Consider the following 15,037-nt stretch of genomic DNA (forward strand, 5'->3'; position numbering starts at 1 on the left):
CACAACTACTAAACACCATCATTGTAACACACATGACTCTAAAATAATGCAGTAAGCATTCATTTATCAACATTAGATGTAACATAAAAAACAGTTATTTAAACGAAAATACATTTAATGTGAAGTGTCACGCAGGGGATTCTGGGAATGTGACTTGACTTGTTCTCTTTCACTTCCAAAACTTAGGTATTTTACATTAAAATTATATTAACTGTAAGGTTAGATCTATTACAGTTATGTAACATATATTGTAAGGAAGCTTACTGTTAACTAGGGGTGTGAACCATCATTGGTCTCACGATTCAATTCGATTACGATTATCATGTCAACGATTCGATATCACGATGCGTTGCATCCTCACTTTTCAATATTACTGCACATATACCTACATATTTGTCAATGAATACAAGCAGTCAGATATATGAACTTTATCTGCTCCAAGAAAGTGCACTTCCTGAATGTAGCAAACACCAAACACAACCCAAGTCTGAACACAGCGGATGACAGGACCATTTAGACCAAACACTAGTAAATACTAAAAGCGCATGAAACTGTCAAGTGTACTTAAGTTACAATAATGCTCACACACACTCACATGCACACACACTTGCACGCACGCACACATGCTCGCAGTCGCAGCCTCGCTCGCACGCTGTAAATTTTAAAATAGTGGGTTCCAGGGCCTTAACGCAGGGTTTCATAATTACGGAGATCACAATATAGAGTTTGCTAGGGGGGTTCACCGAGAAGATTTTGATTCCTCTGGTCCACATATGTGTATTTTAAGACGTTTGAAGGCCAAAAAATTTGTCAAGTACAACCCAATAACAGAATCTTAAACATGAGAATTAGGTTAAATGTTGCAATTAATGATCCACAATACAAACTGGAAACACAGAAGATGTTTAATGCACCACTAGTGATAGTGGTGAAAAATCAGCATTTTTGGAACTATGATGGAATTCATGATCAGCATTCAGCAGCTTCTGTCAAAATAAAGCCCGTCTACTTTGATTTGATTGGTCATCTTAAACATTTTGACATTGATGAGCGGTGTAAGACAGCTCAGATGAGAAGGTCGTCATCTTTGCGTTGTGCAATATTTATGCAGCACCAAAGTAAAGTTAATATTAGGCAATTATTGCACATTTATTATATACACCTCGGGAAAAACCCTCAATGGTGGGTATGGCCCTGGTGGGTGCATTTTTTTATTACTTGCTTTTGTGTTTCGCCTTCCTCCACCATTTTACGCTAGCGAGAGAAGCGTGTATGTGACGAATTATGTCGAAACGTCAGTAGGCTATAATCGATTATGGTCTATTACTACGCAAGTCTTTTACCGTTAACATTTTATTCAGTGCACCTGCTTGGATGTTTCTAAAGATTGTGAAGACCTTGATTAGCTGGTTCAGGTGTGTTTAATTAGGCCTGGAGCTAAACTCTGCTAGAACTGGAAGGTGGCCCTCACGGATCAAGATTGGACACACCTGAGTTACAGCAATAAAAGCAAATTCCTAGATTTGTAAAATAACCATTAAGTGATGTTGAGATGCTCTCAAGGATGAACTTGACCTTCAGCCTCCACATCTTGGTCAAAAAGCTTCCTCAAAAGTTTTGCTCCAACACCCACATGTAACACAATCAATTTCACAATCATTACTGATGGATAAAACCAAGAGCCGTCCTATAGTTTTTTTCTCATTGTACACCCTGTTTCACTAAAAAAGTCACAATAATTTGAAAGTGGACCTTAAAATCATCTAAGTAGTTTGTGGTTCTGGATAGAAAAAAGTCAGTGGTTCAGCCATGGAGAGCAGGAACAGATGGTGAAACACGAGAGGTTTAATCTTTAATTTACATGTAGACTCAATTATCAGGCCTTTGTGATCTGCAGGTTTTGAGTGGGAGTCGAGGTTGTTTGTGACTGCGTCCCAAACCTGCGTGACATTTAATGGCTTGCAGCCAGCTTAGACAGGAGCTGTCTCTCTCTCTCTCTCTTTGTTTGTTGGTCTCTCACTTTCTCTCCAGTGTGCACGCTATGCGGTAAACACGGTTGGTTTCAGGTCTGTGGCGCCACATTTCTCACGCAAACATGCAGTCGGTTCACACCCCTTTTGTTTTGCGGCATTTTTTTTCCTATGTGACTCTCCATCTTAAATGATGATCCAATTAAGCCAAACCCTTTGATTTAAAGTGACTCAGACATTCTTCCTGAAAGCTTTGCTCAAATCGTTCTTGGCTTTCTATGAGTCAATATCGATGGCACTCTCAGGCAGCTGTGAATAAGTAGCTTGTTTTCTCTTTCTCCTCCTAGGCTCTCTCTCCTCTGTTCTCCTCTCTCCAGCACACCACTGAGTATTTTTAACTCTGCATAACCAGCCCCACAATGAGGAACTTTGGACTAGTGAAAATAGAGGTTTAAAAAAAAAAAGCCCCAGCAGACTTAAAGTGCACTGAACCTGAAAAAAAAATCAGCTGTATAATACTAAAATGCAAACACACAAGGGGCCCTATTTTAACGATCTAAGCGCATGGTCTAAAGCGCACGGCGCAAGTTCACTTAGGGCGTGTCCGAATGGTCGGCGAGCCAGGCGCATGGTCTAAAAGGGTTGTCCCTATTCTCATAATGAGTAATGGGTGTGTTTTGGGATTTACGTGTGTTAAACCAATCAGAGTCTCATCTCCCATTCCCTTTAAAGTCCCACTCCGGTCATATTTTGAGTTATTTTTAAACATTCGCAGTGGTCTTTAAATGATGATTATGCCGTTTTTAGCCAAAATCACAAAACCTGTGCCGTTTTCTGGGACTTCGCTTCAGCAGAGCGGCAGTAGCTCATTAGCAATTCGCCTCTGCGTTGTGGGCGGAGCCGTTGGCTGAAGCGAGATACATAGGCAGCAACAGCCTCTTTCTGTCTTTCTTTCTGTCAACACAGAAAACATTTCATCACTGGATAGTTTTTTTCGTTTAATTAAAGTGTTGTTTTATGTCAGCTGAATGTCCGGCATGCTTTTCAGATCTCCGAATGCTCCACATGAAACTTTGGTCTTCCGACCTTTTACCGCCATGTCGATTTATTTTGATTAATATGTGCGAGGGAGAGAGAGCAAGACAGCGCTTAGTTTGGAGACGGTGAAGTCTACACTTTCGCCTGGCTCCGAAGAGAGAGAGTGGGCGCGCGCGCGTCCGGGTCTCTCTCTCTGCTCGTTCTTTCATTTAAACAAGCGCAGCAGTTCATCTACATTACTCACCGATCAAATAAGACTTTGGCGGGACAAAAATTCACTTTGGCGGGCGCTAAAACAAGTTCAATGCAGGAAAATTCATGCGTGAATTTAACTGAGTAGTACATGACCATGCACTCGCACAAATGCGACCACATAAAATTTTAACTCGCACATTCTCAAAAAATGGTCGCAGTCTGGAACCCTGGAACGTAATCCATTCATCTCTCACAGCAACATGTTTTGGTAAAGCATGAAAGCTAATACCAATATCTCTCCTCTTAGCATTGCAACCCGCTACCGCACATAGGTATTGATCCGCCATCGTCTTCTCTACTCCTCGGAACCTGAGCGGGCGGGGCGGAGGGGAGTATGAGCTTGTGGCCCCGCCCAGTGGAGTTACTACGTCACAACTCCAGTCTATTTTAGCCGGCATTTTAGCGTCTGCTACTGATTCACAGCCATTTGAATGCAGAAATACTCAGAAATACAACTTTGAGCTTATTTTTCTCAAGATATGTCCTCTAACATCAGAAAAATACCACAAGAACATGTTAACACCTAGAAAAAAATGATTTTCATCGGAGTGGGTCTTCAAATGCCAGTTGCGCTCGCGCCGCTATTTACATAACGGAATTTGATAGTGGAAAGACTGAATGCGTCTCCAGAGCGCAAACGGAACTGCTTGTGCGCAAAGTAAAAGTGCGCAAGCAGACCATCTACGGGAAAAGCCGGATTCCACCATATCTTTGTTCACAATAATAATCTTTTACATTGTAATCCTTTTATTTTAAATATTTGGCATGTTTGTTTGTGTGCTGCTGTGCATCCCTGTGTGTTTAATAAGCAGAGTGTACGCGCGTTGTGGACCCGCCTATAGGCGCACATTACTAACACGCTCATTAAATAACATAAAATTCTGTCTATTTCTGTTGCCTCAAAATACCAACGCGCCAACAATGCTCCAGAAGCGTCGCTTCGTACACACCTCGTTTTCAGACCAGCACGCCCATGGGCGCACAAATGGACGCAAATTCATTTGCTATTTAAACAACATGGCGTAGGATGTGAAAACGATAACTGCGTCGGACTGAAACTAGCAATAAACACTTGCGTCGCACTTGCCACTGCATTGCGCCAGGTGTAAGATAGGGCCCTAAAGGGATTTTACTTCCATGGCCAGATGCAATTTGATTACACATGTACCTGAACAGAGAGACTCCAGACAGAGGAGCACTGCGTTCCAATTTGCATGCCACCCATCCTAAATAGTATTTAAAATTAGAGTTAGTGTGTCCCATATCGTAGTAAGTTGAAATGAGTATTCCAAACTGGTACCCAATGGTCTACTTTTTCTGGTTAGAATATGAAGTGCTGCTGATACGTACACATTCTAACAGCTAATATTGCCCACCACAACCCATTGCGCATTGGACAAGGATTCGATTAGAACTACAAATACAAATAAAAAGTGTTAAACTACAAACATGGTGGATGTGCGAGTCTGACGGTTAAGTAGAGAGGTTTAGATAAAGGGGTTTGAGTGATTAATTATCAGTATCTAACCTGATGAAAAGATATTTATTCAATGTTATCCACAATATAGGCTAGTTTATCTACAACATCATTGTGAACTTTTGTAATGATATGTTTGGTCATTAACTTTTAATTGCGAATTGCGAACACATGAGGAGAATCTCTGCATAAAAGACCCACGACTGTCAGATCAAGGTACCTACTATATTTCTCTCCAAAATGGAAGACAATTTTATTAAATTGAATGTGGAGGATGTCCCAAAGCTTGCCTACTATTCTGCTACACTCAAAAGTATATTTTTCTTCACAAAAACTGTAAACATTTTTTGGGCGTAGTAGAAGTAGGCGAAATGGGATGCATCAGAGACTTATGCAGCAGTGACCGTTCTTTATTCTTCTAACTCACACTTCTCCACAACTAATGCCATTAAAAAAGAAATGCTTCTTGAGCAGCAAATCAGCGTATTAGAATGATTTCTGAAGAATCATGTGACACTGAAGACTGGACTAATGATGCTTTGTCAGCTTTGCCATCACAGGAATAAATTACACTTTAAAACATATTTAAATAGAAAACACTCATTTAAATTGTAATAATATTTCACAATATTACTGTTTTTGGTCAAATAAATGCCAAATGACTTAATTCAAAAACATTAAAATCTTACAGATCCCAAAAGATTGTGAAGTACTGATATAGAATATGAGTTATGATTGCAGACTGGATATAATGTCGTCTGGTTGATGGTTTTATTCTCCACGTGGACAAAGCCAAGAAATGATTGAAACAGTGTGAAATTTAATACGCTCATTTTTAAATGACAGTTTTTGTTATTTTCAGTCGAATCGTGATCATTTAGGAATAAGAACGCGTGGTTGTTTGAATCGAGATCGCAATCTTGTAACGATTAATCATGCAGCTCTACACTAGTGTTTGTTGACTCTCTTAAAACTTTACAGTAGCTTTTAATCATGGTTTCTGCTTACCATATTAAGTAGCATAAAACAAATGTCAATGCCATTATATTCCATCTTTTTTTATTAAGTGTATAAAGCCATTGCTAATTAAAAAGTTCTGAATACTGATTAGTCAATACAATATTCCAGCTGTTCTAAAATACAATATAGTAACAGATTTAACTGGTTTCTGTTACCAGAAAACAACTTCCCAGAACTCTACACTGAAAGCTACGTCAGCTACTGGGAAAGTATTTCACGGAATCTCTGCATTAGGAATATCAGATTGGTTAGTCATTGTATATTTGACACAGGACAGCAGCCAACTCAAGTTTACCAACAGCCATGAAGAGGGCAGTTTCTCTCTCTCTCTCTCTCTCTCTCTCTCTCTCTCTCTCTCTCTCTCTCTCTCTCTCTCTCTCTCTCTCTCTCTCTCTCTCTCTCTCTCTCTCTCTCTCTCTCTCTCTCTCTCTCTCTCTCTCTCTCTCTCTCTTTCTCTTATTTCCTTCTCTCTCACTTCCACTTCCACTGTCTTGGTGTGGTTCCTCTAGACCCGTAGAGCAGAAATCTTGACAGTCAGCAATAGTGGATAATGGATGTAAATCACCTCTGTGTTATAAGTGCTTTAGCACACAGAGATCAGGCTGCCTGAAACACTCTGAGTGCCATTGGTTTGACCTACTTTCTCTTCTACAACACAGCTGGGCTGCACAGAGCTTAACCCGCGTCTACACTGCAGGCCTGTGGCGTGACTCAACAAAACTTAAAACACCCACGTTGTAATTAATAAAAGAGTCTAAACTGCATGCGTGCAAAGACCTGAAGGACAAACCAAAGTATAATGTAATGAAAGAATATGCTACATATTGTGGCCTTGTGCCTGCTGCCGAATCACAGCCGTTCTGATATTGAGTACAACAGTTCGAACATTTTCCTCTTGATGCGTGACATTTCTATTGAGAATTCAGATCATGTAACTGTATGTCGGGTTGAGGAAACCAATGTGGTTAGACTGGTTTCAGAGTCATCTGTGCAAAAAAAAAAGGAAAACAAAAAAAAGGTCCTTCTCGTGCCGTGATTATATATTAATAGAACAATTTATCATGTGGTGCTTGTTTTATTTTAAGAATCGTTGCGTTTAAAATGCAGAGTGTTTGTACTTGCGGCCTGATCCATGAGGCAGTAATCTTATCAGAACTTATTCAAGGCTTTGAAAAGAATGTCAGAAGCAGCGATGGCACGCTGAACTTCCCCTTTCTGTTTTCATGTGTTTCTCCTCAGGGTAAGAGCCATTTCCCTGTTTTTATTGCTGCTTTGGCTCTCCGATCCTGGGAGACTAAAGACTTTAGCCAAGAATTAGGCATTTCCGTCAAATAAACGGGCGATTAAAACTCATGAACTTTTGCAAAATGTCATTATGTTCCATTTTAAGGCATAATGAAGGTATTAAATCAAATAGACCAATCTAGCATCCGACAATTAAAAAGTTTCCCCATAAACGAATTAAATGTGAGGTTGTCAGCCCACTGTGATCACTAGATGGCAGGGCCTGAAGAGATCGATCATCACGTCATTAGATAGATATGTAATGTGGGGGAAGTCACGTGTTTTGTGGACATCAACTGCAGTCTATAAATAAGTAAACAGAAGATGGAGAGAGTGGGATTTTAGCCACGGATGTCTCATCATTTGCAAATACATATTCTTTCCCATTGTTGCAAGGTCAGGCTGTTTGACTTTGGCATGAATTGAAAATTCACTATCTATTTTCCTAATGCATGTTATAGATCTTAGTAAACTATTCATCCATGCATGTTTTTGAAAGTTAAATACAGTTCAAAATCAAGAGCTCCTACGCATGTTCGGTGTGCAAATTGAGCAGAGTAAAAAAGTATTTTTTATATACTTTAAGTATATATAAGAATCTTTGCATTGACTATTAAAGTATTAAAGTCCAATAAAGTGGACTCGAACCTGTTTGTAATTGTGATAAAGCGTCTCAGTCTACATTACATTCACACTGATGTTGCAGAAAGACAAAAAATTAGAATATAATAATACTACTTTTATTATTATTAGTATCCCTAAAGCAGGAATATTTGAGTAACACTTTAGTTTAGGGTCCAGTACTAACTATTAACTAGTTGCATATTAGCCTGCATATTACTAGGATATTGGCTGTTTATTAATATTTTTAAAGCACATATTAATGCCTTATTCTACATCTATTAATCCTACTCAACACCTAAACTTAACAACTACCTTACTAACTATTCATAAGCAGTATTAAGAAGTTTATTGAGGCAAAAGTCATAGTTAATAGTTAGTCAATAGTGAGAATTGGGCCCTAATCTAAAGTGTGGCAATATTTTGTAAAATAAATGCACTTTAAAATCAATTTAAATGAAAGATATTTCATAGTAAGTATATTTTACACTATAGTAGGGAAATTACAATACCTTTGTCTTTATTTCTTCACTTGCAAGAGATAAAACTTTGACCAAAAACAGCAGTTGAGCTTTTATTTTAGCAGAAAACTGCTGTTTCTGTGAAACAGGTTTACAAATAAGTCTCCATACATTACAGATCTAGTGAAAGGCTGTAATCATATGTCCACAAAAATGTTGTGAATTATGAAAATGTGAAAATAATTCATAACTGAATTATCTGTTTCATTCCCAAAATGCATGTTAAATGGACAGTTTATGCAGAGAGTTTCTGCATTCACCGTGAACTGAGCCATTCTGAGATACTGAAATCACTAGATCACGAGCTGATCGCATGAGCAAAGTGTGCACTCCCTTTTGAAACATGCAGCACAACAGACTTCTTTAATTAAATCACAGGTTGGTAAGAGCACTTCGCCTTATTGCGCTTTCGCTTTTTTTTTTTAGTTTGTTTGATAAATACATTGCCAAAGAAATTGCTTTTTATGTTATTATGAGAAGTGTAAAAAAAAATTGGTTCATTATGAAACTGTGGCGGGACAGATTAGAAAGTGGCGCGTGGGCCAACCAGAGTGTAGGTAATTACTGGGAAACACTGCTTGTAATGTTTAATCGAAAATGTTATTACTGGATCTTCCATTGAAAACGACAGACTTCTGTCTGGTGACGCATGCATGACTTTTCCAATCATCCAATCATCACTGGAACCCATCCCTGCAAACTCACGTTCATCTGCCGTCGCGTTTGAGGCCACGCCCACTTCTCATCATCCAATCAACAACTGTTGCACAGAACTCCCACCAAGTCCCTGGACCACAATTTTTTTATAACTTTTTTATAATCTGTTTCACTCACATTTACTTCTCAGAACAGAGGAAAAAATCTGTCACTACTTCTGTTTTATTGTGACTTTAATCGTTTTTTCCCCCCTTCAGAAATCTAATGTAGCTCCACATAAACCCTAATAATCCTACATCTCATCATCATTTGGCTTCCTGTTACAGGTGGTGGTACTTGACACAGCTTTTCTGTAATGCTCACCCACTGAATAGAGCAGGGCTCTTCAAAAACTTTATTTTGGGGTCCAGAGTAACCATATTGTTTGAGAACTTTCATCGAAATGATTCTCACGGCTGCATTTGGTCTGTGTTGCCAGTGCCACCAGTAAAAACTATCATTAACCTGTTTTCCAAGTTATAGAGAACAGGCTAAGCCTGAAAGACACAACTCGATGCTATTAAATGTAGCCTAACTGTAATGACCAATTAACACTAGCTCAATAAAGTTGAAAAAACACACCTTTTTTAAGGGCAATGAAATGCATCACGATAAGAGTAGATGTGAGTGTATTTTATATATTGCATAACCATGTAGTACGTCTAGTAAGTAATATCAATAAAATACTTAAATGACAGGTATCTTATTTTATTATTTATTTGGAACTTAATGGACACAAACCAAAAGATAAGATTATTGATAACAAAGCAATAAATCAGGCATCTGTGCAAAAACAACTTCACATTATGTAACGTGAATCATAGACTTAAATCAGCAAAACTAATATGACATACATATCAGCTGGGTCCTGTATTAATGTTGCAAGCTGTGACATTGCTTAACAACTGTAAACAAAATAAGTTTCGCCAGTTTCGCTTTGTGCAAAACTCGATCTGCCTCGTCATAACTTGTTTGGGACACGTCTCGTTCTGTATCTTCACATTACTCCATGTTTCGCCAGTTTCTCTCACGTGTGAATTCAGTAAAGCAGTTCCGACCACTCATCGTCATGCAAATATATCAACTGTATAAAATCTGTACCAGTTGGGTCATAGGTATGTGCCTATGTAATTATAGCCTGTATAATTTTCTACGCAGTAAATCATAATGATACCATAGCTGTTAATAATGTGGCATTTGTGCACTGAGCTACATCGCTGAGTGCTGATGATGTTATAAAAGCAGATGTTATCTGTTCTTGCATGGAAACATGTTCGTGCTGTCTAAAGAGGATATGCAACTGTACTCTCCTCCTTTTTGCTTTGCTTCACTTGATGGATTTGCATGCAAGCCACCGTTTATTTTATTTCTACTACGCTGTGAAGGCCTACTTGTATTCTGTCCTTTTCTCACGCCGAATGCGTGTAGGCGTTGCAAATGTGTCTTCATGCAGCCAGTGTGGAGGTGGAGCAGGGCTAAGTGTTTTGGCTACATTCAGCCGTCGCCCCCTGGTGGCCAGTCTTTATTATGTTTGGTAATCATTGCACTGGCTTCTAACTTCTTATGATAAAGATATTTCAATGAAAATTTTGTTTTCAGAATCATGTTTTCAGTGATAAATAAATGAATTTGTATAGCTGATGATTGGTTCTTGTCATTCCCATTGAACAATGTTAATTATTATTTAAAATCTTCGAACAATATTTTTCCTGTACATTAATATACATGTGTTCTGTGTGTTTCAGGCCTGAAGACAGCACTGCCACATCCTCGGCTGTTGGAAAGTCCAGCACCGGCGTACACAAAATCTGTCTGGTGTGCTCGGATGAAGCTTCGGGCTGCCATTATGGAGTCCTCACCTGTGGAAGCTGTAAAGTCTTCTTTAAGAGAGCAGTTGAAGGTGAGGAAGGCCTGATACACCTGTATCCTTGTTTTATATCTGTGGGCATCCATTGCTGTATTTATTGTGCATACACTTTAGCTTACTTTTAAAAAGAGTACTTATTACAGAAATACTTAAGTGCAAACTGAATGTAATGTTTTGTGCATATATTGCAAATAAATGAAAATGTATTATAATTTAAATTATATTAAAAGCAACCAGCTGAGCTTTTTAAACCACTTAAGTAGGACTTGTATAATCATATGTAATGTTATAATTACTAATATTGTCTTTGAAATATGGTTAAAGTGTACTACTGAATATAGGGCTAGGCGATATGACCAAAATATTATTACGATACGAGTAATTTTGTCACGATATGATTTATTATTATTATTTTTATTTTTACGATAACGATACATATCACGTTTTAGTTGCTTGCTTTAAATAAGGTTATTATATCAACATTTCTGATACCTTTGAAATTTCATAATTCTTGTCATAAATTTCAATTTATTGTTACAAAACTAATGCTGGCCTAAGTTTAAAAAAAAACTCAAGCTTACTGAAGACAAGTAAACAGTGATAAAAACTAAAGGAAACTAATTACAAGCATATAGTAAAGCAAACTACAATAGAACAGAAACAAATTTAATAGACCTACTGTACCTAAAAAACGAAATAAGAACTAGAAATAAGAAATACTACACAATTTTTATAAAGTAATCAAATGTATATTAAAAACACTGCATAGTCTTCACTGTGTAAATAAAATTCTTATTAAAGTTTCAAAAGTGATTCAGTGAAGAGCAGTGAGAGATTTTCTCAGAACATTAATGACGACAGCAGGGTTTCAATATACTGATTCACATGCGTTTTCTTTCTGCTAAGCACCCTCAAAACAAAGCAAGAGCACCCTCAGTTGATACTAGGGATGCACAATATATCGGCCACTATATTGGTTTGTTCATTTATAATGTTATCATTTTTGGCCCAATAAGAAAATTTGGCCAATATATTAAAGCCTTGACTTGACTACATTATCAAGCCATGTTCCCGTTCACCTGTCAGACAGCTGCCTTCGAAAAATCCTTAGAAATAATGATATGTTGCACGTTGACTGGATTGGTTACATGCTTTTGTGAAGGAAGAGAACTGTGAACTGTTCAAACTGTGTGTTTGAGACCGGTTGACAAATTTATACCGGTTAATCGTGTCTACTGGTATATCGCCCACCCCTAGCCGAATGTGCTGACGAGCGTTTAGGGTCAACTAAAATATACCGTAATCTCTTTATATTGAAATGTGCACATCATGTATTTAAATATATTTGTACTTATACATTTGTAATGATTAAGTTGCATTTTAGCACATTTAAAACTTTAAAATTAAATACACTACAGTGAAAATTATTATCAAGTATTTTACATGTGCTTTAAAGGTGGGGTATGTGATTTGCAAAACAGCCAGCATATTTTGAAAATACACAACTCAAATGGTCCTACCTTCTTTCCTTTGACTCCACCCATTCAAAGAACATGAGGGGGAGGGGGGGATGGTACGACCGTTTGATTGACGCACTTACTGTCCAATGATTCTAGGTGGTCTTGGAAATGATTGGCTGGAGTTTTTCGAGTCCTGCCCGTTCCACAGATGATTAAATTGCTTAATTTTCATTTCAGTGCTTCTAACTCAGTGGCTGTAAGTGGGTTAGGAATAGGATTTCAAGTTATTTTGAAAAAATGGCCAAAAAAGAGAATTACATACCCCACCTTTAATATGTACATTTTTAAAAGCACAACAAAAGATTATTTAAACACAATTTAAAATGTAAAAGTGTACTTAAGTGTGTTAAGAAACAGTCGTACTGAAAGTATACTCAAGTTTTATTTTAAATAGTTGAAGAACACTACAATTACACATGCAATACAATGAAGCACATTACTTTTCCACACAAGCTTAAGGCTGGTGATCAAGACAAATCAGTGGTGGGAACAAAAATATGTGATATTCTTTGCCTCTGTCCTCCTTTACCTGATTAGGTAGAGTTAGAGACCTCGTCCTTACAGCATGATCTGACTTCTCACTGCATGTCTATCTCAAGTGACTCATACTGTGTCATTCATCGGTCAAAGCGCCTTTTATTCTGTGGGCGTTGAAATGTGTCTCTGCTTGACAGAGGAAATGCATTTGGATAATATGCAGACAAATAACTTGAAAAGGATTTTCTGTTAATTAGGCTAGCATATATTTTAGAGGCCGAAATGTTCATTGTGCATATTGGTTTATTTAAAAAAGCAGCAAATTCATGCAGTGGGTTTTAGGACAATGTTTGACAGCTCCTGTGCGTGATGAGGGATTTTTGAAAGACGTCCTGTCTAATCCCCACTACACTTGATTCTCATAGGGCAACACAATTACCTGTGCGCTGGACGGAACGATTGCATCATTGACAAAATCCGCCGGAAGAACTGCCCTGCCTGTCGTTTCCGCAAATGCCTCATGGCAGGCATGAACCTAGAGGGTAACATGAAATGTTGCACTTATTACATAATTATACCAGTGTGTACCCAAATGTCAGTCTAGATTTATAACAAATGTAAAGTTTAATCAAGGGAAATGCATAAAGTTTGAGAACTGACTGTTCTAAACTTTCCTCATTCACTGCTCAGCCCGTAAAACCAAGAAGGGGCGTCAAACAGGCAAGGTAATCCAGCAGCCGACGATTCCAGAGCGCAATCTTCCCCCACTGCCCGAGGCCCGGGCACTGGTACCCAAACCCATGCCTCAGCTGGTGCCCACCATGCTGTCACTACTAAAGGCCATTGAGCCGGACACTATCTATGCCGGATACGACGGCACCATACCTGACACGTCCACCCGCCTCATGACCACTCTGAACAGGCTGGGCGGCCGGCAAGTCATCTCTGCGGTCAAATGGGCCAAAGCTCTGCCAGGTACAACTTAGGATGTCTTCAAAAAGTCCTGTGGAAGATCACAGAACATACTAAAAACCTCTATTTTGCCCTTTTTAGGCTTCCGGAACCTTCACCTGGACGATCAGATGACCCTCCTGCAAAGTTCCTGGCTGTTCCTCATGTCTTTTGGACTAGGTTGGAGATCATACCAGCAGTGTAATGGAAACATGCTGTGTTTCGCACCGGACCTAGTAATCAATGAGTATGTGTCTCATTTAACACGCCATGTGCTTTAACAAAGCAATAAGCACCCAATGTTTAGACTGGAACTATCCGTTTTATAGTAACATCTTTTACTTTGGAAGTTTTACTGCCCATATAAGCACAAATAAGAGTTATTTGTCTCTGTCCACAGAGAGAGGATGAAGTTGCCCTACATGAATGATCAGTGTGAACAGATGCTGAAGATCTCCAGTGAGTTTGTGAGACTGCAAGTGTCCAATGAGGAGTACCTGTGCATGAAAGTCCTTCTTCTCCTGAGCACAGGTGAGCTACTTTAGAAGCCATTGATCCATAATATATATGGTTTCAGGTTCCCAGAGAAACCAGATTGTATTCACTTGGTGTCAAATGAGCTTAACAAAGCAACATAATTGTACCTTTTTATGTTTCTGTGGTTTCTCAGTACCGAAGGATGGTTTGAAGAGCCAGTCAGTGTTTGATGAGCTACGAATGTCTTACATTAAAGAACTGGGCAAGGCCATTGTGAAGAGAGAGGAGAACTCCAGCCAGAACTGGCAGCGATTCTATCAGCTCACTAAGCTACTGGACTCCATGCACGATGTAATGCAGTTTATCCTAAATAATTCACATAGAAAAGTATGGCTCTGCTCCAAACCCCAGTGAGCTGCCTGTCTGTCTACCTTCTAAGGCAGCATCCGAACCGAGATGGACTAATATAGAACACATACTAATACCGTTCGGAAGACTCAATTCAGCAATTTATCCCAGTGGAGCATTGCATGTTGCTAAGATAATGATACAATACTCTAATAAGCATGGAAATACATGGCACACACACATTTTTTTTATATTTTAGATTATAGACTACACTATATTAAATCAATTAAATATGACTAAATTAACAGCTTTATACTATATATTATAGTAAAATATTTTTTAATTGATACTTTCAGCATTGAATGAAATACAGTAATCCTGTCCAAAATGTTGTACGCCATCTTGGATGGATTTCTTTCACTGAATTTTTGCTAATGCCTTTTGGGATTCGCTTCACTGCAAAGTACATATGCTATGCTACCTTAGAAGAGGTATCATATAATAGGCAGCATGTC

The 15,037-nt window shown here is 38.5% G+C and overlaps 1 protein-coding gene across 1 annotated transcript in view; it reads left to right on the plus strand.

Annotated features, from left to right (window-relative positions):
- The window catches only part of nr3c1 (nuclear receptor subfamily 3, group C, member 1 (glucocorticoid receptor)), a 29,279-nt gene that overhangs the window by 11,601 nt on the left and 2,641 nt on the right, over window positions 1–15,037 (plus strand). Inside the window, exons 3-8 of the mRNA XM_082177721.1 lie at window positions 10,628–10,782; window positions 13,172–13,288; window positions 13,437–13,721; window positions 13,800–13,944; window positions 14,098–14,228; window positions 14,368–14,525. Coding sequence (XP_082033847.1) covers window positions 10,628–10,782; window positions 13,172–13,288; window positions 13,437–13,721; window positions 13,800–13,944; window positions 14,098–14,228; window positions 14,368–14,525 — 991 coding nt within the window. The remainder of the gene's footprint in view (window positions 1–10,627; window positions 10,783–13,171; window positions 13,289–13,436; window positions 13,722–13,799; window positions 13,945–14,097; window positions 14,229–14,367; window positions 14,526–15,037) is intronic.

This window comes from Leuciscus leuciscus (assembly GCF_965113295.1).
Source record: "Leuciscus leuciscus genome assembly, chromosome: 8".
In the NCBI taxonomy this organism is placed as follows: Eukaryota; Metazoa; Chordata; class Actinopteri; order Cypriniformes; family Leuciscidae; genus Leuciscus; species Leuciscus leuciscus.